At 41.5% G+C, this 21,471-nt stretch overlaps 1 protein-coding gene and 1 long non-coding RNA gene across 6 annotated transcripts; both read right to left on the bottom strand.

Moving 5' to 3' along the window:
- Window positions 1-4,558: 4,558 nt before the first annotated feature.
- Window positions 4,559-9,701, bottom strand: LOC122528746. Of its 5 annotated transcripts, none has more exons than XR_006306657.1 (3): window positions 9,131-9,701; window positions 4,978-5,833; window positions 4,559-4,898 (listed from the first exon to the last, which is right to left on the bottom strand). XR_006306657.1 is itself a non-coding variant. In XM_043654196.1 (3 exons), exons 1-3 carry the CDS (start codon window positions 9,182-9,184, stop codon window positions 8,071-8,073), a joined length of 390 nt encoding a protein of 129 aa, XP_043510131.1. In that variant the 5' UTR covers window positions 9,185-9,701; the 3' UTR covers window positions 7,349-8,070. The 5 variants fall into 5 exon arrangements, 1 of the variants encoding a protein (XP_043510131.1); XR_006306656.1 differs by having other exon boundaries at window positions 4,559-5,364; window positions 5,713-5,833; XR_006306658.1 differs by having other exon boundaries at window positions 5,713-5,833.
- Window positions 9,702-17,578: 7,877 nt separating this feature from the next.
- LOC122528749 lies at window positions 17,579-19,027 on the bottom strand. The gene is made up of 2 exons (XR_006306660.1): window positions 18,990-19,027; window positions 17,579-18,706 (listed from the first exon to the last, which is right to left on the bottom strand). It is a non-coding gene; the product is annotated as an uncharacterized LOC122528749 (long non-coding RNA).
- Window positions 19,028-21,471: the final 2,444 nt, after the last annotated feature.

Genomic DNA, 21,471 nt, shown 5'->3' with positions numbered 1-21,471 from the left:
TTTTTTCAGTATTTTTTTTCCTACAACTTACAAAAAAAGAAAATAAAAGAGATTGAAAATAAACAGATTATGTTGTTTTCAAACTCTGTAGTTTTTCAGTGGCCACTCTATATGTACAATTAACGACAGTCTACGACGTAATTGGAAACGATGGTCATCTCTCTTTCTTTTTTTCTTTTCAAATAATCTTCGATTTTAAAAAAAACTCAAAATTAGAAGATCAAGTCACGATCCTCTCGGTTGAGAATAAATAAAAAAAGTATCAAACTAAACGCTTCTTGAGCGTTCTTCTTTTTTTTTCTTCAAACAATTTTATTGCTAGACACGTTACGACGAGAATATTTGACAGATTTATAGATCCTGTTATTATTCTATATACGGAGTAGATTGGTCATTCAAGACCGCTTCCCTTCCCTTCCCTTGCCTTCCTGGTGACATTGTCACTCGAAAAAACTTGCTTTTCTAATTTTGTTAGTCACCGAGATTAGTTGTTCTAGTTTTGCCAGTCGCCGAGATTCCCTCCCTCGTAGCAGTTGCAGGAAAATTTCATTTCCCAACATGTTGAAATACATTTTAACCCTCCGACTACTGAACCTCGGCGTCCAGTTCTGGAGTCATTTCTGACTAATACATATTTAGGGTCGCCCGGACGGCTCACCGATACTGTACAGAGTGTGTAACGGTCGCTCGAGACCGAAGACCTCACCGATATTGTACCAACACAGTGACAAATACTCGACTCAAAACTGTAACTCCGGTATAAATTACGATTGTATTTTGAGCGATAGGTGTACTTCACTTGAGCCGAAAACGAGAAAACGAATCGTCAATTCGATGGTCACCGTTTCGTACGCGCCTGAATTTTACCTTTTCAGAGGCGCGAGTTGTTAGTGGCGACCGCGGTGACCAAGAACACGGGCGAGATAGGAGGAGTTTCTCGATTACATAACGCGAATGATACCGAGCGAACGGTAAAGAAGAGGCAACTATTTCTTCTTCTTCTTTTTTCTTTTCTTCTTCTCTGCTTCCTCGAGTCGAACGCTCGGTAGCATTCGAGATGTTAGAGAGATATTTGAACGAGAAAAGGTTACTTACGCCAGCTCTCGCTTTGTCTGGTTCCTTTATTCGTTATTATTAATAAAATTTGTTTTCTTTTTTACAAATGTGTTCTTTTTTTTTTATTTTTTTTTTTTGACCATCGTTTTTCCAATCGTCATGTCACATACGTTGGCAAATCAAAATTACAAACAAGGAAATTAAAGATGTTTAGCGCGAAAGCATCATTTTCGATGCATCGATTATTGTTTCTAACAGTCGTCAAGAGTTCATAATTTATAATTTATGGAGACCTTGTACGTGCAATTTCCCCTTCGCTTTATTCCGTTATTACGAGTAAAATTACATACCATCGAACGTGGCAACAAGTAGCAAGTCGCTCGACAATCGTTCGTTAATTGGTTAATTGGTGGTTGGTTTAATAAAAAAAAAAAAAAAAGAAGAAAAAGAAGGCAACGATAATCGTTCAACAGCAAATCGTTCGTGGAAAGGGATCACCGATATCACATCGAGTAACATTGACTAGGCACGGAATCATTTTTTTGATAAAAGATTATCTCATTGTTGAGACGTAGCGTTTCTTCCCCCCCCCCCCTCTTTTGTGGCTTCTATCGCGCGTGTTCAGATTATCTCTGATAACTCAGCATGTATGTCGTTAGTCTCTCTGTAAAGATCTGCTATTGAATCTATTTTTGAAGGACTAATCTCACAAGAATAATCTATTGTACGGGGTGACACTCGGACTTCGATCGATCGAAACGATCTCTGATCTTTATTCCTCACCGATACTTTTAATTTAATCGAAACGTCTTTTTCTCGATTTTAACGTCAATTCAGCTTTTGCTCGCGAGTATACTCAACGTAATCAAGAAACCGATTTGAACTGGAAGGCCCCTAACGCACGAATTAAATGAAATTCGATGTGACCAAAAAATGATATTTGTGCAAACTTGACATCACATTTTATACTGTAAAATGTCATAAACAAGATTAATAAAAAAAAAAGAAAAAAGAAAAAGAAACGATGAAAGAAAAGAATTAATAATTCGATACGTGGCGTCTACCAGACGTCATTGTATGTCAAGGAGGTTAACTGCGCTGGCAACTGATTGCGGACCATAACGAGTGACCATATCGTACACAATAATTCGTCGCTTTCTTGGAAAATTTATTATTTGTTTTGCCTATTTTGTTTTACTTAAATATATAATTTTACTTATTATAACATGTTATGCTATGATATATATGTATATAACATAACCTATGTTACGCCTAATGTAACCTATGTTCTAGTTAAGTACATGGACATTTAGTGTGTTTATTGGTAAATTATATTACAGATTAAAGCTGTATTCACTTTTAAATAAAATTTTCTACAGTGTCAGAAAACGACATTAGTTGTAGGTATTCTTAACCACTTGCGCTGGCAACTGACTGCGGACCATAACGAGTGACCGAAACGTATTCAATAATTTGTCGCTTTCGTATACAATAACTCGTCGGCATATCACGGGATAGAAATTACTAAGAAGTAATAAATTTATTATTTGTTGTTGCCTGGGTTATACTTAAATATACCTAAAACTGGAAAAGTATTGCAATTTTGGGACAAAAATTCTCGACGTGTGTGGCACGTCATTCCAGCGCAAGAGGTTAAACAAACTGCTTCGTACACGTTTGATCGTTATCTCGACCAGTGCTAACAGGAATTCGCAATTAGAATTTACTCGAGAGAGCTGGCCGAGAACGGGCCCGTGATCACAATGAATGCGTGCAACTTGTAACCAGACGCGAAATCCAATACGTAATTCAAGCCCCGGTGTCCAGGCACTGTATCCCAGGTGTTTCGTTGCCTTGATCCAAATGTAAGTATAAAATTGCGTGTCTATTGCTCAACAGCAGCGAAGGCGTGTTTGATAACTCGAGTTTGATTTTGCACAACACATTGAATGTTTTGCAAAATTCGATCGCACGATGTGAGTCAAAGAGAGTCGTTTTTGTCACGAATCAGACGCAAATACAGACTCTGTACGAGTAAATGGAAGAAAGACACTTCGAGAAAAAGAATTCTCTAGTTCGCGATTTATTCTTGGATTACTAAAGGTCACTCGTTACGGTTCGTGAACCCAGTTGCCAGCGCAAGAGGTTAATAATTTTTTTTGAATGCTTTTTAATTTCTTAAATACCAGAATCTTTAGATGTAGCATTTCCACGAATAAATAGTATTAGATCGTGATTACTACCACCTCGTTATTATTTAATTCTCGGTTTGCGATCACTGACGTTGGATAGTTCTCTAAGAAGCATTGAAACTGGCAAACTCGAGTGTGTCTCTTTGTACAGAAGAAACGACGGTGGTCGTCGAGTTTTTTCCTCGTATTAGAGTTGGGATTTTTACGAGTTCTGCGAAAAAAGGGCACGGTTCTGGCGCGTCAAGGAAAGAAAAACAGAACAAAGAACAGACTGCAATGAGAGAAAAGGCAAGAGGGTATAGAGCGGCCAGTTAGAAACCGTTGGGAAACGGTTTGAAACGGTTTGAAACGGTTTGAAACGGTTTGAAACGGTGAGGAATGGTTGGAAACGGTTGGCGACCACTGGCGAAGGGGGCGAGAGGCGACGTTAGTTAGTTTCGGTTGGGAAGGAGCGTGGGTGGCGCATGGCGGTGCGCGGCCGACCAACAGGAAGGAGAAAACCTGCACACTGGCTTCTGTTTTAATGATGATCTATTTCGGTCGATGGCATTCCGAGTCTCGCCTCTCGTGCTTTGTCAGTCAACAGGAAGCAATAGAATTTAATTTTCCACGGTGGCACGTTTCCTCCTTGGCGAGAGGCGTAGGCAGCAGCGATTCGATTAAAAATAAAAGCGCACTCGCGAGCGGAAAAATCGAACAGCCTGCTCGCTGCGCCCTCTAGTTCATCGTTCTCGTTCTTGCTCTTTTCCTCGGAACAGACTTTCGCGCAGATTCTTCGCCTTTTTTCGATACTGTTCACGATCTGTCCGAATCTCGAAAAAAAAAAAAAAAATAATTTGACGAATATATTGGCGTGCCTCGATTCTCCGATAATTATACTTTATTCTCGGCTCTAAAGTCGTCCGCGAGTAAAAATCTAAAATAGGTCAAAGCGAGGTTTTCGAGTCGTTAAACTCTAACCTCGAGAATGCCACGTTGGGCATTCAATATTTATGTATATGTACTTATGGTGTAAAAATAAAGTCGAAACAACAACATTGTGGCGCCCGAAACGAAGCTTCAGCTGGTACAAACTTGATGATAGGAACGTGAATTGAGCAAGTACTCATATACGAAACTTTTTACTCTTTACTTTTTGATATTTTAATCTTTCGATCTGTTTGTTGAAATCAGAAATAATCCGCGTTACACAAGTAACTAAAACACAATCTTCTTCAGCTTGCGTCTTCTGCTGTTTATTTTTGCCAAACGTTTGCCACGTATATCTGCGTTTGGTATTTTTTTTATTAAAACATATGTTTCTATCGATTCTTACTTTTGATGTCTTTATTATTAAAAAGAAAAGAAAAACTCCAAGAAGTGGAAAACTTAAATAATAAAAATCGCGTAGCGCGAGTAACGGACAAGCTAGATCGATGAAAAATGCTGGAAACAGTTGTACGTTTCCTCTTTTTCCTCGAGTGTCCTTGTACTTCCGTCATCTTCGTTATTTTATTTGCGTCGATGTTTCACCGATCCACGAAAGACTAAACCTCTAGAAAGACTTTCTCCACTGTCTATTTCCACCAACGCTTCCCTCGTGTGCACCTTTTACATATTACATCCGCGTACTGGCCTCTGCCTTTACTCTTCCAAGTTATGTATTTCGCGCTGTGTCACAGAGAAAAAAAAAACATATTCTTTCAGTCCATCTCACGGAGTTACTAAAAATCGCGCGGCGAACAATTACCACAAATATAGGAGAATTGCGCTAACTTTCTCTTTGTCTTCACCAAACATATCCGGCATTTCGTCTCTTCTCTGTACATACATACATATATATATATATATATATATATATGTATGTAATCTCTTTTATTGTAAGTAGAAAAAAAAAAAACACGCGTAAGTACAGATGCGTAATAATAAAGATTGCTTAGCATCGAACTCATTTTGTTGCTGGAAACGTTTCGAACGTAGTCGAAATACCCAAATACATAAGTGTTGAAAAAGTTCACTTTTTTCGCGTTCTTTCTTTTTTTCTCTCGTTGTTTATTCTCGTGCATCTTGCGAATATCTTTCCACGAAATCTCTCTTTACTTAGTCTTTCCTCAGTGAGATTTATACTGTAACGTAACTGTAAAAAATTATTTGAAAACCACAAGCTATTAAATCATTTCCTACTTTCTCCTATTTTTCTGCTTTCTAGCATTTGAATAACGAGCGTGTTTGGAACACAAGGAAATTTTTCCATCTTTGACCACGATTTTCAACGCCCAGGCGCCCAAACCTAACCCAAACCTAATCCAAAAAACCTAGGCGCCAAACCTAACCTCCCCCAAAAAAAGAAAAAACTTGATTCCTCTCTTGCAAGAAGAAATTCAACAAGTATCTCTGAATATTTAATATTTTATTTCTACCAAAACACGACCAAGTGGCAATCTTAAAAATCGTAATGAACCATACAATAGTCACCCACTAGTACCTCTTTGACAAAGAAGATCCTCCAACTTGTGATTTGTACAAAGTGGAGCATGTTATCGTCTAGTGTAGAAAATACATCGAATAGACATCAGTTAATCACAAGTCTCTCTCTGGCTGACAACCTAAATGACAAGAATCGATTCTACATCTTATACACCTTCTAAAACAGTATGTAATAAATTTTTAGTTACAGTCGCTAATAATGCATACAAGCTATTAGAATGAAAATTTTTAAAATATATATAATAAATTATTTATATATTTAAAATATATATAATAATTATTTATTATATTTAAAATATATATATATATTTTTAAAATATAAATATATATATATTTTGTTTTTGAACGTACAAGTATGTATGTTCATCTGCATGTTTTGCAAATTAAATGTTCTTCTTATCCGATGATAAATGAAATATGTAATAGAAAGGAAAAATAAATAAAAGAAGATACGGCAAGAATAAAAGCTCTTAAGGAGAAAACGATTTCGGGCTTTGAATTTTGAACAGCGAGCAGCACACCACCACCAAAATGAGAAACACTTCCGCATTGACGTCACTGGGAGAAGCAACGAATCTCACCGGTGCTGTGCGGTCGACTGAATGACTTGAGTTCATGTTTCGTCGTTGCTGTGTTGCTTTATTCGCACTTCTCTCTCTTTCTCTACATACATATGTATATATACATATATAGTATGTATCCGTATCGTGAGTCCAGTCTTAACTTTGATTACATTCACTCAACAGGGATTCTTCATTGTCATTGTTAGTTTACATTTTAATTCTCTCTTTCTTGCTGTATGTTCATCTTTCTTTTCTTCTTCCCCTTGCCTGTTACTCGTTCATGTTCGACCAAGAAGCAATCGCCGACAATTCCGTTGAATTTCGAACACCAAGTTAAATTTACGCAATTGTGACTAAATCGCCGATTCTGAAATGTCATTGCAACCACTCTTCTATTTTAATTTTTTCTTTTTTTTTTTTATTTTAGCATAAAAATCACGACGATATTATTTTTAACGCGTGAATTTCAGATACACGTTACATTTTCTGGAAATAAATGGAAAAGGAAATAACGGGAATAACGGGAAATAAATAAGATATATAAAATATAAATAAGATAATATACGTGAGATATAATGAGGAACGGGAAATAAATTTCTAGAAAAACGAAAGAACGAAACGCGATTCCTTTGTCTTGCTCGGTTACCAAACCGTGCGTGGCCCTTTTGCTTCTCCACGACGCTTCGCGTTTCCGTCGTATCGTTAATTATTCCTCTCTCGATCCCTCCCTCCCCCCCCGCTCTCCTGCCTCTCGCTGTTTATCCTGGCCGCACCTGTACGCACCGGTGGTGCAACAAAGGCGGCAAGGAAGCACAGCCGGGAAACACGCGTACAAATCGAACAATGCTTCTGGCGCAAAGACTCTCTCGACGCGTTTCGTACAACGTGTGTGCAGAAAAGGAGAGAGAGAGAGAGAGGGAGAGAGAAAGAGAGAGAGAGTGATAGAGAGAGGGAGGGAGGGAAGAAATAGCAGTTTCTTCACGCGTCTTTTGAAATAACTGCTGCACCTGCAATCGTTCCATGTGGAAATTACGACATCGGTCTTCCCCTGCTCCTGACTTCCTCCCCTCGTCCCCCGTTTGCTTTCCGTTTCCTCACCAGCGGCAACGCACACTTGTCTTGCTCTCTTTTCTCTCTTCACATTTTTCCTTGTCATCGTGTGTCGCGTCCGTCTTTACCGTCGTCCTCGTCGTCGTCGTCATTGTCGTTGTTCCTACAGCTACGCAACTCTCGAGTCGTCTACGGCCTACAATCTACGGTCTACGTGTCTCAACAAGAGTTTCTTCCTCGACGAGACACCTGAGAACTCTCTCTCCCTTGAAACTTTGCGCCACGCTCGCTATTTTTTTCGCAGAAACTTCCCGTGTCTTTCCCCCTCCTCCCTTTCTCTTCCCTTTTGTTTCACGCTGTGTTTCATTCTCCCTCATTATATTCGTCTCTTCGGAGTTGGACAGGCGGGCACAACGGTTCTTATAGCTCCGGTGGTACGTCTTGTCCTGCTCGTATCGATCGATACTGCAGGGAAACAGCACGCTGTTTAATAACCGATTTAATTGCCGATTGGCCGGCGAATTTTTGCCAATTCGCTCGTATCGTTTCAAGTAGTATGAATGTACAAAGTAGATTCGTTGCGCGAGTAAGAATACAATGGATTCTTTCTTTTTGCGGGTTCATTAACCGATGATCGATAAAACAGTATTATCTGACTTTCGGAAGAATCACGAGATTGTGGTGTTTCGTATTGTTAAGACACAGCAAATCGAAAAAATGTATTTTTTATGTGACTTTTAACTTCATGTTAAACGACGATAATATATAGCTAATGCCAAATTCCCGATCAGACAGACATCGATCAACAGAACAAAATCTTCGCCATTTTTCTCTTCTTTTTGCGTGACCAACGCATAAGTACACAAAGCATCGTCCAACGACACGACTTGACTTTCGCCAGAGTGCTGCGACGCGATGCGATGAGACACTATGGAAGCGTAGTAGACGCACGACGAGCGTGGCGTGTTTGCATTAAATTTCTACTACCGTTACTTCTCATTCTTCGCCATCTTTCTCTCTTTCTCTCTTTCGTCTTCTGTCCTCTTCCTCTCTGAATCTTTTTATCTCTTACTACCTGCAAGGCGTTTCGAAGCCTTCGAGGCCATCGTAACCGTTGCAACCGTTGCCTTCGATCCTTCGCTTGCCTTCCACCTCATTGTTCGTTGACCGTCGCCAGGTGTCTCTCCTTGCGAATTTGCCCATGACAGTGTTGTGTGACAAAGGTCCTTGCGCAAATCATAGAGAATAGCACGCGCCTGTTAACGTTAAATCACGGCAAAGAAATTAAAAAGGGAGGGAAAAAGAAAAGAGGAAGAGTGACAAGTCGAAATATACAAAGTTTGCGTCATTTCAACACACGCAGCGAAGTGTCGTTTGACTTGTAAATTGCGAATATTTTGCAAATAACGTGGATATCGCGAGCCGCGTTACAGAGTAATATATTTGCATAATATACAGCAATGAAATGTAAATAAGATGCGAACGGCCGTGTAACGACGTATGACGTTGCTGATTTGTGTTTGTGATACATTGGACCGACCTATCGGGCTTGCAGGTGGTAATGCAACGATGTATTCACGCAACACACGTAAAAGAAAGGATACATGCGACCGATAGCCAGCAAAGATTTCTTCTAACACAGGAACATAACACTAGAGACGTTGTGAATAGTAGATGAACGCATGTGCAAGATCGACGGGGAAGGAATTGGCGCGGCCGTACGGGGTTCGCGAGCGAAGGCAGAGGTTGGCACCGCGTCAGCCACTAGAGAGATACATTGCAGTCGTGCACCGCTGTACTTACGTGCAAATGTCTCCTACAGCCTTTCATTCTCGTCCGGACTCTGCGTATCTGCATTAAAATAACGGCACTTTGGCTACGACACAGCCGGCAGTCGCCTAACGTGACTCTACTACGGCTTCGACCTCGAACCCACGCGGCCTCGTAGTCGATGGCTGCTGCTTCCCGCTGCCCCTCTGTTTTCCCCTCTCTCTCCTCTCCTCTCTCTCTCTATCTCGTGCGCATACATTACACAGAACAGGAAAGGCAGATAACGCCTGAATCTGAATTATTACCACCATTGCATTCCTACTGATTCTCTTGCATGTCTCTCTCTCTTTCTCTCTCTTTCTGCTCGCACCCTGCACTCGAAATCAAATAAAGATTTTTGCGTACGCGTGCCTCCTTCGTTCAGGCAGTATCCTACGCTCGATCAATGATTCATTTTGATCCTTGCTCACACGGATGGAATAATTATCGTCCATGCATGCACATAGCGCGTCCTCTTCGAAAGATGGCGGTGAGCAGCCAGGATGTGAGTGTACATCTAAAAACAAGCAGAAGGACGCCGTTTTCGAGAAAATCGAATTTGAATTCGAATCGAAAAAGTTTTATCCTACATTTTTTTATTTATTTCTGAATTAAAAATACTCGGCTGTTAATTGTTCTTTTCTAGAGTTAGTAAATTTTTTTTTTCTCCGACTCATTTTCTCATCCTGCGTATTATATATTGTTACAATTTCGGAAACACCCTGTATATAAGAACAAACAAATCGATAAAAATTCTTAATGGAAATATGGAATCTTGATCTTCGCACGATCAGTCAGAGTCGAATCGTTTGTTCGTTCGGTAGATACATGCACATACGTACAATGACGCAATAAAATCAGTTGTACAATACTAAAATCCAATATCGCAGAATTGTATTTTTATTGCGTGAATCTTAGGGTCGGATGTTCAGATTATCACAATGAAAAAATTTACGACGCAATCTCGAGAACTCGTCGTTGTCGAAGAATTGTTTGTCGCTTTCTATGCATGTACATATGTACGTGTATGTGTGTATGTACAAGCGCATCTGCGCGTTACGATAATACATACACGAAATAGTCGAATCATCGAACAACAATGGCGAGCAACACTGTTGTTGCAGACATTTACGGAAAACATAAAATCCGTCGTTTTGTCTCATCGTTTAACTAGAAATATATTACCGAGGAAATATTACGTGGCAAATTCGGAGAATTACATAACATATTCTCGCTACGTGAAGAAATCAGTAAACAGAATTTTCTTTACTAAATCCGAGAAGTCTCCTCAGTTGCTATAATCATACTTTTGATTATTTAATATAATATTTTGATAATTCGCATACCTTTCTGCAACAAATTGATTGCAATCGATGCATTTTATGGTCGAAAACTCTAGAAAATGCTATCGTTGAAAAAGAAAAAATTCGTTTTTGAAATCGAATTCAACAAACAATTCGTGGCATTTGCCGACGATGCGAAAACCACGTCACATCACATTGCGTATAAAAACAATCGAAAGACGGGGGAAAATAAGAAAATGATGGATCGACTGTGTACAACTATACAATTTCGTTGGCGAGTCGTGTCGCGTATCCGTTGCCCTTTCGTTCTCTCCATGGCTGCCCTTCTGCGTGTTTCGACGCCCCACTTCCCCCTCGGCCGCGCGTTGCTCTCCATCCTTCTTTTTCCCTGCACCTGGATCACGTTGCATTGTTCGGCCTGGCAGCGGATATACAGAAGCGAAATGGCAGCGAGAGAACCCCGAAAGAAAGAAGATCCCGAAAGAAAAGGAGCAAGAAGGAACGAGCCATTGAACGAAGAAAAACGAACAGCCCAGAGGAGACAGCGGAGAGATGGACGTGGTAGGCGGACAAAGAGGGAGGCAAGCAAGCAAGCAGACAGGCCTGCCTGCCTGCCTGCCTGCCTGCTTGCCTGAGTGCAGAGAAAGAAGCAGAGAAAAGACAAGGATAGATACACGGTCGAGAGAGAAAGAGAACGAGCGCAAATGCAGGAAGAGCGCGCGGGGGCTAGAGAGGTGTTTTTCTTCCAAAGGGGACTTTGCACGCTCGTCTCGCTAACGGCGGCGGTGGTGGCGACGGTACGATGCCGTGTAGGAATCGGCCCGCGCACGCTTTTGGAGAGGGGACAAACGAGTTGTCAGTACCCCGAGGGAGTCGGGGTTGTGGTGGCAGTGACGATGCCCGAGAGAAAGAGAGAGATGGAGCTTGATGGTTCAAGGGGGCGGAAGAAAGAGAGCGGAGGTAAGCTGATAGGGGAGTGGAACAGGGCAAGCAAGTAGAGAGGGAGGTTGCCAGGGCAAGGGGGGAGCTTGGGACACGATAGGAGGAAGGATAGAATCGAGTGTAAAGGTGGTGGGGAGCTCTCAGCAGGAGGAGAAGGGCGTCAGCTGCGTAGTGGCAGCTGAAGCGGGGCCAGGGTGCAAGGGAGGAAACGGTTGGAACGAGGAGAGCTGAGTCATAGCACTGTTGCCACGTCCTCGCCGGCCTCGTTGATGCGTCCCAGCGTTGCTGGTTGCGACGTTTGCGGCTTATGTCAGTGTCGTCTGCCTAGAATGGTACTGTTGGAAGACTTTTTTGTGTCTTTTACATGTACGTTCGATAGACGTGGCGAATTTAGCGCTCGACGTGTTTGACTCGTCGATCGACAACTAGAAAAATAAAGAGAGAAATAGAAAGATTCTATCTATGAATTATGCACAATGTTGCCGCCGACTATTTTATTTATTATTTACTATTTAATACGTTTTACTATGAATAACATACGTATTGGCTTTATCAAAAAGTAAATTTTAAACGGCAAAGAATAATTTGCGTTTTATTCGACAACGATTAGAAGATTTCAGCTTCTTAGGAAAATTCCTCGACCAAACTATAGCGTGTACTTGTAGTAAACAGTTTTTTCTTTTTTTTCATTCGATTCGCTTAGATCCAAGATTAAATCATGACCGAGGATCATGAGAAGCGGGAAACGGGGAAAAAATCAAGGAACAAAAGCCTTCTTTTCTTCGTTGTTATCCTGCAGCGGCCGTTCTGCATTGTATTCCTTTTTATTCGTACCGTTCTTCGCGGAATCGTAGAACTCTCGGTGTATTGTTAGATCGGCACATTCACGGTGCTTGGAATTTCAAGATTTAGCGAAATATAAAGTATTCGTACCTGTAGAGACCTGCTTTTTTTTTTTTTTCTTTTCCATAACGTGTTTCCTGTGCCAACTTGCTGGTTACGTACGAAAGCATTCATTGTTTGTGCATTGGTGAAGCAACTATATACGTGCACGATATGCAGAGGATGATATTGTACGATAACGATCGTAGCACGGAACGTTGGCGTCGAGTTTTCAACGTTAAAAAGTTCGATCGACGGGATTTTTCGCGGCTAATCGGTTTATCGAATCAAAAGTTTGCCCGTCTTCTTTCCCTCTCTTTTACGCTCATGCGTACATACACAGTCACGCACATACACACAGAGAGAACCTAGGATTTCTAAACCATGGGCCGATGTATTGATTTCCTGTGTACGTCTCTCGTTTCAAACGTGGAAGGACAAACGATCGTCCGAGCAGATACCATTAACGGCTCAGTCTTGAGATTCGATCCTCGAAAGTGGGAAGAACATCGTTTAAATTTTCATCGAACGAAAAAAGAAATATATCGACGTAGAGAAGCACTGTTATCTCAAACCAAAGAGAGAAAATTTTATTTGCTGTCATTCTTAAGATTCATTAGCAATACAACGAAATCTTAGAAAAGCGAAAATCACTGGAAGATCGGAAATTTTTGCAAAAACAAGATATCACACACGTCTGAACATACTACGGAATTACCACTGTTTTTCTCCCTCGGCACGGCGGAGTGCTGCTTGCTTCGTACTCGGTTCGCAGATTTGCCCGGGTATTTTTAAACGAGTCAGATACCGAGCTGATTTATCGGCGTTTCGCCGAATCGTCGTGCCGCATACACCGACATGGACGGCAGATACGATTCTGACTTAGAGAGGCTTGAAATTTATGGAAAATCATGGCTAATGGTTCTCACGTACGTTGTGCATGCACGACTCTTTCGCTGCACTTTGGCAGCTACGGATAGAAGAAACGGAGGGAATCGAGTCTGGAAGCGAGTCTGCCGAAGTAAAATTCCTCAACAAGCACACGAGCGAGCGGGGATTCTGAAGGAGAATATGGATACGGCTTGAGGCTCGCTAGCCAGCAACCAGTCAGCCAAGCCAAGCCAGCCAAGCCAAGCCAAGCCAAGCCAGCCACCGTGGCACTTGCTTCTCCCCGCTCTTCACTCTTCCTTCTCCTCTTCTCTCTATCTTATTTCTTCTTCTCTCGCCACTCCCCTCTTACTCGCTTTCACTCATGTGTGTCAAAGAAAAGGACGTTTTACCATGATGTATGTGTGTGTATGCGCTCGCGCGTGCGTGCATGCGTGCGCGCGCACCAGGGACTGACTACATCGCTGCTTCGCGTCGGTAAGATTTGTGTGTATGCGTGCGTTGTATGCGCGCGCATCCGTTTCTCGCGTGAGAATGTATTGGATAGGAAAACCAGAGGGGCTGGAGAGGGGGGATGGAACGAGAACAAGAGAAGACGAAGAGGGGGAGAAGGCAGGGGAGGTTGAGATGGAATATTCTCGTAGGCACAACGCACAGACCTCGATCGCTTCTCTTTCGTAAAATGTCACGCAGACTAACAGCTCGATAAAATGATATTGTGAATTAATATATCGATTCGCTCTGCTGCTTTCTTGCTCGTCCCTTTTTCTATCTATCTTTCTCTCTCTGTTTTCTTTCCTTCTTTTTGTCCACTTTATTTCGTCGATAGAGTTGCACCCAATGACGATTACGTTCGATAAACGTAGGCGAAAAAGAACGAAATTTCGATACGTAACACATCACATGTAATCACACGTCGAATGATTCGCCGAGTAATTGCGAGTCGGAGGAACGTGTACTCGGTCGTTGTTACGTTTCCGGTGGATAAGCACGCAACGGAATTGAAGTGAGTCCTCTCAGTCCGAGAGTAGTCGTTTGCAAAGGCTGCGCCATTTTGCGAAGACGATCTTCCAGAGGATCCGTACGTTGTAATGCTATACAACTCGTTCGCGGCATAAGTCCGAAAATTAAGTCCTCGGTCGTGCTCGAAGTTCGCGTTCTTACGAATGAATTCTGAAACGAGATGATCTTTTTTATTTACACACGATTGCCGTTCGACGAGTTTTTTTCGGAACGTTGGAGAAAGTGATGAGAGAGGTCGAAATCCGTCGTACGAAAAATTCTCGTCATTGAATCACACGCATATGGGAAGAGTGACCAACGGCCACGCCCCATTCGGAACGATCCGACATATCACGGTGCAAAGAAGCTCTCGGGCTCTTTTTCCATTCGAAGAAATATATAATTCACCGTTTCTCGATTTCGCAACGGTCTGTGAAATTATTTTGCGCAATTAATCCAAACTTTAGCGTCAAAGGTGTGTGTAGTCGTCGTCGCTCGATTCTTGCGCATCTCTCCGCCTGTGTGCGTGGAAAAACAGACAACGAATTAAATTGTGATACGCATTTACAGAGTAGTATCAGAGCTGCGTGTATGGTCCGGAAAGGAGATGAAAAAAAAAAGAGAGCAGAGATTTTCTTCGAAAGAATGCACAAGAAAATACGTGCGACTCACGCGAGATTAGACGAACAACTCCCCGAGATACTGCGAAACAGCCGAGGTCTTTGCGCTTGCGCGTAATGTTCTTCCGCCGATCGACCTATCGCGACGCTCGGCTCCCCACTCCCGCTCGGTTACCCTACCTCACCTAGTAAAACCGTTTCTACCATTCTCCCGAGCTTCTCTGTACACAGGGTGTGCCAGAAACAACTTTGGCTGTTTGTTTTCTTTAATTTCGCCGAAATTCAATATCTACGTTCTCTATAAGGTGAAAACAAAACGCGGTTGTCCTTAAATCCACCAAATCGAAATTGCAATCGGATAAAATAACCCTGGCCGTGTTCCTCGCGATAGATATAGATATAACCATCCGCTGGATCCATTGAAAGAAAGGAACCTAACCTCGAAAGTCCTGTTACTGCGAAGGAAATTATGCCAAATTTTGAAGCGTGAACATCGAAAATTGACTGGAAACTGTACTTACAATAATTCTCTTGCGTGTGTGTGTCCATGCGTGTCCGTGTGCGTTTGCTGAATCGGAAATACAAAATATTCGCAAGATCTTTTATTTAAATATGGCGAAAGGAAACTTGGATCGAAATTCATTCTCCATTTCGTTGTTTTTATAGATTATTTGTCTTTCTTGCTTGGCTTAATTTCTCACTTACAACTTCTAAGACATTCCAAACGACCCTGACAGTCACTTTTGCGTTATCGTCGTTTTATAAAAGTTATAACGTTCTTAATACTATATATCTCGGTACAGTACAGTTTTCACGAATTACAGAACCTTGTACCATAGTTTCATTCCGTCTTGAGTTCATGGTTAACCTTATCAACTTTTCTTTGATACTTGCCACTATTGCGCATAAAAGAAAAATGAAACTGTCGTGCATGCTTGTAATAAGCGTGTTTATGTCGTTACGTTCTCAGAGAAGGATTTAACGAAATTTCAAGTTAAAATAAAATAGATAATTTAAAACTATAAGGTTATGTCGTTACGTTCTCAGAGAAGGATTTAACGAAAATTCAAGTTAAAGTAAAATAGATAATTTAAAACTATAAGGTAAAGTAGGTAATTTAAAGAAAATAGATAATTCAAGTTAAGATAAAATGAGAGTAATTTGTTGGAATTGTTGGTGTACGGTGAAATTTCTTGAAATTTCTCGAGCAGTAAATAAATAAATCGTGTGTAATGTTTCCAGGTATGGACGCGTGCAGAGCGTCAAGCTGCTGCCGCGGGGCGAAGAGTGCCCTGTGGATGGAGGCCCCGGTGGTTCCCTCGGAGAGGGTAACGAGGGTGGTTCCGGTTCCAGTTCTGGCAACGGTGGTAATGGCGGGAGCAACGGCCCCTCAGGCAGCACCGGGGGTGCCTCCGCGACGGTGGCGTTCATGGATATCAAGTCCGCAGCGAAGGCTCACGCGATTGAGCATACCCTGGACGAACGCGCCCTTACCACACAATACTACGAACCACAACACCTTCAGCACAGGTTTCCCTCGCACGGGTAATTTTTTTTTTTTTTTTACTTTTATAACAAATGAGTTCTAGAATCTCCAAAGTTCCTCCTAGTTCTTCCTCTGAGATCGGAGTCGTATTTCCTCTCAAAAAGAAAACGAAATCTCTAGCTAGAGAGGTACAAGTCGCACAAGAGAATATCAACATGGAGAATCTCAAATTTTGAGATCCATGTATTGCGAGTGAACAGGCACTTGAATTTGTATTTCCGCCGTATTATTGCAAGTTGAAATATTTTGGTTGTTAAAACGAGGCGTATAAATATTGGTTTTCTTATCAGTCACGGTCGCGAGAAGCAATTGAATTGCACGTCATAGGAAGTAGGTAAAACGACGTTGAAACGTCGTTATGGACGAGCTTAACAAAATTTCACGCGCACAGTCTGCGTGTATTCATTGCGATTCTCCATCCATTTTAATCTTGCACCGCGTCTCTTCGTTTCGCGACGCTGTGTTACTATTGTTGGATTTATGTGTTCCATTATGTGTCGCGTTCATTTCAATCAATACATATAGTCAGTTTTCACGTTATATACGCTTTTATAACAATACATTGCATAATGTATTAAAATATAGTTCGATGTTTTCACGTTAGACATGTTCACGTGCATGTAGAGTTTCGTTCAGGTTGCTTTCCGCTAGCTGATATATTTGACAAAAGTAAATCACGCTTCCAATCGTATATTATCTCGATCATCTGCAACATTAAGGTTGGTATTGTGTTTCATAATGCTCACTTTACTTTCGACTTGAATTCTGTTGACGCTGTTGAGTTTATTGGTTCTTAATTGGGGAAAGTCGACAAAAGAAGAGTGAATTTAGTTGGTCGAATTTTTATTTCGTTCATCAATTTCGAAATCGCACAAACGTTTTAAAATTCTGATTAAATCGTACGATTTATCGAAACAAGAATCCTAATAATAAAATTCAGGTGAGCAATTTTTTCGCTGATGAGAGAAAAAGTTTCAGAACATTACGATCGGAACTTGCGAAATGCATTTTTATAATGGAAGAAGGCTGTTAAACGTCCATAATCGATAAGAAGTTTAATTTCCTGAATTGTCCGTGCATTCATTTTCTGACACGAAACGACTTTGCCAACGTTATCCCCGCGAAGTAGGACAAATCGAACGTCTTTAATAATTCAATAAAATATTCCGTCGTAAGCAGTACCATTTCAAAGTATGCACGTATATGCGTGTATATGCATGACTATTGAATGAACTCGAACAAAGTTGAAACAAGCGAAAGAACGACACGATTAAATTTATTTTCTTGTTCGAATTGTTCTTTCAACAATGAGTGTCCATAAATCGGTAGAATTTTCGAAACGGGCGTCCGTATGCATACATGTACGTGTATACAATACTGTTCGAAGAAACTGAAACGGTGGAATAAACTCGTTCGAAGAACTTTCGTCACTGACAACGAAAGCAACGTATCGGCGTGCACAACCGTAACCTAATTAGTATTTTGTATTCTTTGTTTTTTTTTTTTTTTTTTTTTGTCGAGTGACCAATCATTATTGGCGTTTCTGAGCGAAGGCGCGAGAGAAGCCTGTACTCTGCTACGGTACAACGTGCAATACAATTACGTACATGTCGATATCGGTCGTCACGAAATATCGCGTTCGTGGAAATAAACTGACCGATAATCGATCGACGGGAGCTCGGTTATCGTTATCGTGTTATTGTTCGCTGGCACATTGACGCGTTTCGATCGTCGTAATCCATATCAAGAATGGTGGCACTCGTCGAAACTCGGAACGTTCCTGCACGCTGTCGCTACCACGCACTTATTTTAACAGGCCACGTGATAGACGTAGACGGCCTGTGTCTCTCGGTTATTCCGGTCTCCGTACGTGCTCCAGGCTCCAAGAATCGTGGCGCCCCGTCGTCGTACACCGTCGTACGACCAACAAGATTTTCCCCCGTACTTTCCCCGTTACGGCTTCAACACGGAATCCTTCCCCGATGTTCGTTTACTTGTTCCATCGAGCCTCCATCGATCCTCGGATTTATCGTTCCATCGAGGCTCTCGAGAGAGAGTCAAAATGGAACTTGTACATGGTAAGTCAGCCAGTGCACGCTGCCAGCATTCGTCGCATACCTTATTCGCGCGGACGGCAGCATCGCGTTTCCACGAAAAGTCAGGTGACCGTGACGACGTGGTCGTTGGCGACGTTGCCACGTCCCGAGGATCTGCGTACGCGCATTAGCGCGCGAGCGCCTCTCGAGCGAAACGGAGGGGAGAGCAGCTTCGGTTGGCCAGTATCGTGCTACCAATCTCTCGAACCCCCGTGCTTTTCGAAATAACGCCTTTACAGTTTAAAATTGTAGACACTTTAGGCCTTAGAGTTTGGAGAATAGGAAACCTTCTGAAAATAAAATTGAGGTTATGTATCGTAAGAATTTCGGTATCAAAAGAGAAGATTCAGAACTGCAAAATTGCAGACACTTTAGAGTTCGAAAAACTTTGGAGAATAAGATTGAAAGGTTATATTATACCGTAAGAATCTCGGCGTTCGCGATCAAAAGGGGAGAAAACTGCGTCTTATACGTATTATATATTTTAACCTCTCGTCGAGAATTGCAATATTTTCTCAGTTTTTTAAGTATATCGAAATATAACCCAGGCAAAACAAATAATAAATTTATTACCCATTAATAATTTCTATCCAGTGATATGCCGATGAATTCAAAAGGAAGACGAATTATTGTATACTTGGTTTGGTCACTCGTTACGGTCCGCGAACCAGTTACTAGCGCAAGAGGGTAAACGTTTTTCATACGTTAGAGTCTAAAATTGTAGACACCTTAGACTTTAGACTTCAGAGAATAAAACGGAGATTATGAATCTCGATATAATTATATTTCAATAAAAACCATTCATTCTTCGTTCGTTAATCATGACATTTATTAAAGTGACGAATCATACATACATCGTTAGTTTGAGGTTAGAAAATTTCGAATCGAGCTTACGAATGCTAACGTGGCTAAGTGTTTGCGAATCGAGCGTGAATCACGGAAATGATGACGAAAACAATTAAAAAGGTATTTAATTAATCCGACTTGTTGTAACTGTAATTATCGAGTAGAGACAGTCGTGGTATTGTCTCGTAGATGATATCAGTGTTTAGAGATGTACCAGTTGATAACGAGATTTACGATTTATAATTTGCACTTGAGTCATCTACATATATATGTATGTGTATGTGTGTGTGTGTGTGTATGTGCACGTGGTGCGATTTCTTTTTGATTTGGCTGTTTTTGAACGTCGTTGCAGATTAATTTTTATATCGATGTCACCGGTATCGTTAATTTGACGTCAGTCGTCATATCGCAAAGTGTTAATTTAGACATAGAACGACTATTTTGTTCTTAGAAGAATTGCTAATTTTGCTGCATCCCATCATTTATCATCGTACAGCGTACATAAACACGTTAATACGACCCTGAAAATATCTTATCGGCAGCCACGCCGCGCACATGCCAACTAATACTTTACGAGAGACTTGAACGCAAGATTCTAGGAAATCAAGCGCGTTGTCGTCCGTCATAACAAAACGACGTTGCGCTTTTCGCGGGTAAACATTGATACGGGGAAAATGTGCACGTTGGCTACGGGAGAACTGGCGCCACTTTTCGTTTCTTATTTTTCTCTGTTTTTCTTTTTCCTTCTTGTTTCGCGTTTCACCGACAAATTCTTCGTATCTATCAATCTTGTATCACGCAACAGAGCGGGGGGCTTAATAGTGTTACAAACGAAAATAATTACCGTGTACGAATCTTTTTTTTTTTTCTTCCCTTATCTACGATAAGCTCCGTGTACCAATCGATACAAGTGGCATTATCACGTTTCACACAAACGGTTGGTCTTAATCAGTTAATAACGGCGACGCAAGACTTTCCACTTCCTCCACCTCCCCCCTGTGTTTTATCTGAAACTGTTGGAGCGCCAATTTCGAAATAAAAAAAGGTCGAATCGATAAGCCGATGTGATTCGGAACAACGGTCAGATCGTCCGCGAGAGTAGCGTGTTTTTTCCTTCTTTTTTTTTTTTTTTTTTTTTTGACGACATATCGAGTAGCGATCGGTCGCGTGACCGATACCCCACCGTATATCATTTTGTCCTTCGTACGCGAACCGATGATTTGCGCTCGAGTGCACATGTTTTTTCTAGACCTTTCAGATCACCGATCGCGCACGCTTTTTTTTCCTCTTCGCTTCTTCTTCCCCTTCCTTCCCGTTTCGTTCGCCTGGCGGACGACGAAACAGCTCATCGCGTTTTTTCAGCCGTCGGACTCGAGCGAAACGCAACAGCGAAGTTTATCTCGGATCTCTCTTCGTCGTGGAAGAAAGGTTAACGCGTTCGTCGCCACACGTCGTCTCGTGCTATGCACTTGCTTTTGCTTGAAAAGGCTTTTGTCGAGCACAGGCTGCTCACACGTTCGAAATAGAAATTTTATACAAAAATGATATTTTCAACACGCGGCGTAATCGTAATGGGTAGTAGCGGGGTATATTAAATACCGCGCGGTATATTTAAGCTCGTTGCGTGCTACAGCAAGCATGATTGCGACGAGCGTGATTGCGCGACGATTAAACGCATTGTCGTCGATTTACTTTGTCATGTGGGCCCTATTGCGCGACGAATTTAGCAACTGATAATATTAGCGAATATTAGCTAATCCGAAGCAGCAGTCTCTTTTCAGTGATTTGAATTTACTCATTAGTTTAATTTACCCATTGTGTGTGTGTGTGTGATAGAGACATACTAAATCTAACCTAGAAAATTGCTACTCTAACAAGAAGAGACATAACCATGTACTTATTACTCGAGTAAGCGCTAATAGGCGCTCTTTTTTCAATTAATAATAATTATTATTTTCGTCATCATTCAAATTTTAGGTAGGTAGGTAACGCACGCCCTTGATTAACCCTACGAATACCATGCCGGAGTCACTGGTGACTCGTCGAACCGCGTCGTTTTGAAAACGATTACGCACACAGTTAGAAGTTACATATTTGTGCGAGGAGAAAAATGACACCATTCCCATCACAGCTCGACCTTGCCGAGAATTTTCAGATGCCCTGGTATTCTCCCATCTCGGTAAGGGTCGAAACAAAGCCAAGCCTAGGA

This window comes from Frieseomelitta varia, unplaced genomic scaffold (assembly GCF_011392965.1).
Source record: "Frieseomelitta varia isolate USP_RPSP 00005682 unplaced genomic scaffold, Fvar_1.2 scaffold_257, whole genome shotgun sequence".
Taxonomy (NCBI): domain Eukaryota; kingdom Metazoa; phylum Arthropoda; class Insecta; order Hymenoptera; family Apidae; genus Frieseomelitta; species Frieseomelitta varia.
The sequence above is the reverse complement of the archived record's forward strand: the minus strand, read 5'-3'. Positions and strand labels throughout refer to the sequence as shown.

Coding starts and splice junctions, on each gene's coding strand:
- LOC122528746 (XM_043654196.1), bottom strand. CDS start 9,184: ATGCAGATACGCAGAGTCCGGACGAGAATGAAAGGCTGTAGGAGACAT. Junction 8,554..9,130: donor GCTGTAGGAGACATTTGCAC/GTAAGTACAGCG, acceptor GATTTGCGCAAG/GACCTTTGTCACACAACACT. Junction 8,256..8,402: donor GGCTTCGAAACGCCTTGCAG/GTAGTAAGAGAT, acceptor ACGCTTCCATAG/TGTCTCATCGCATCGCGTCG.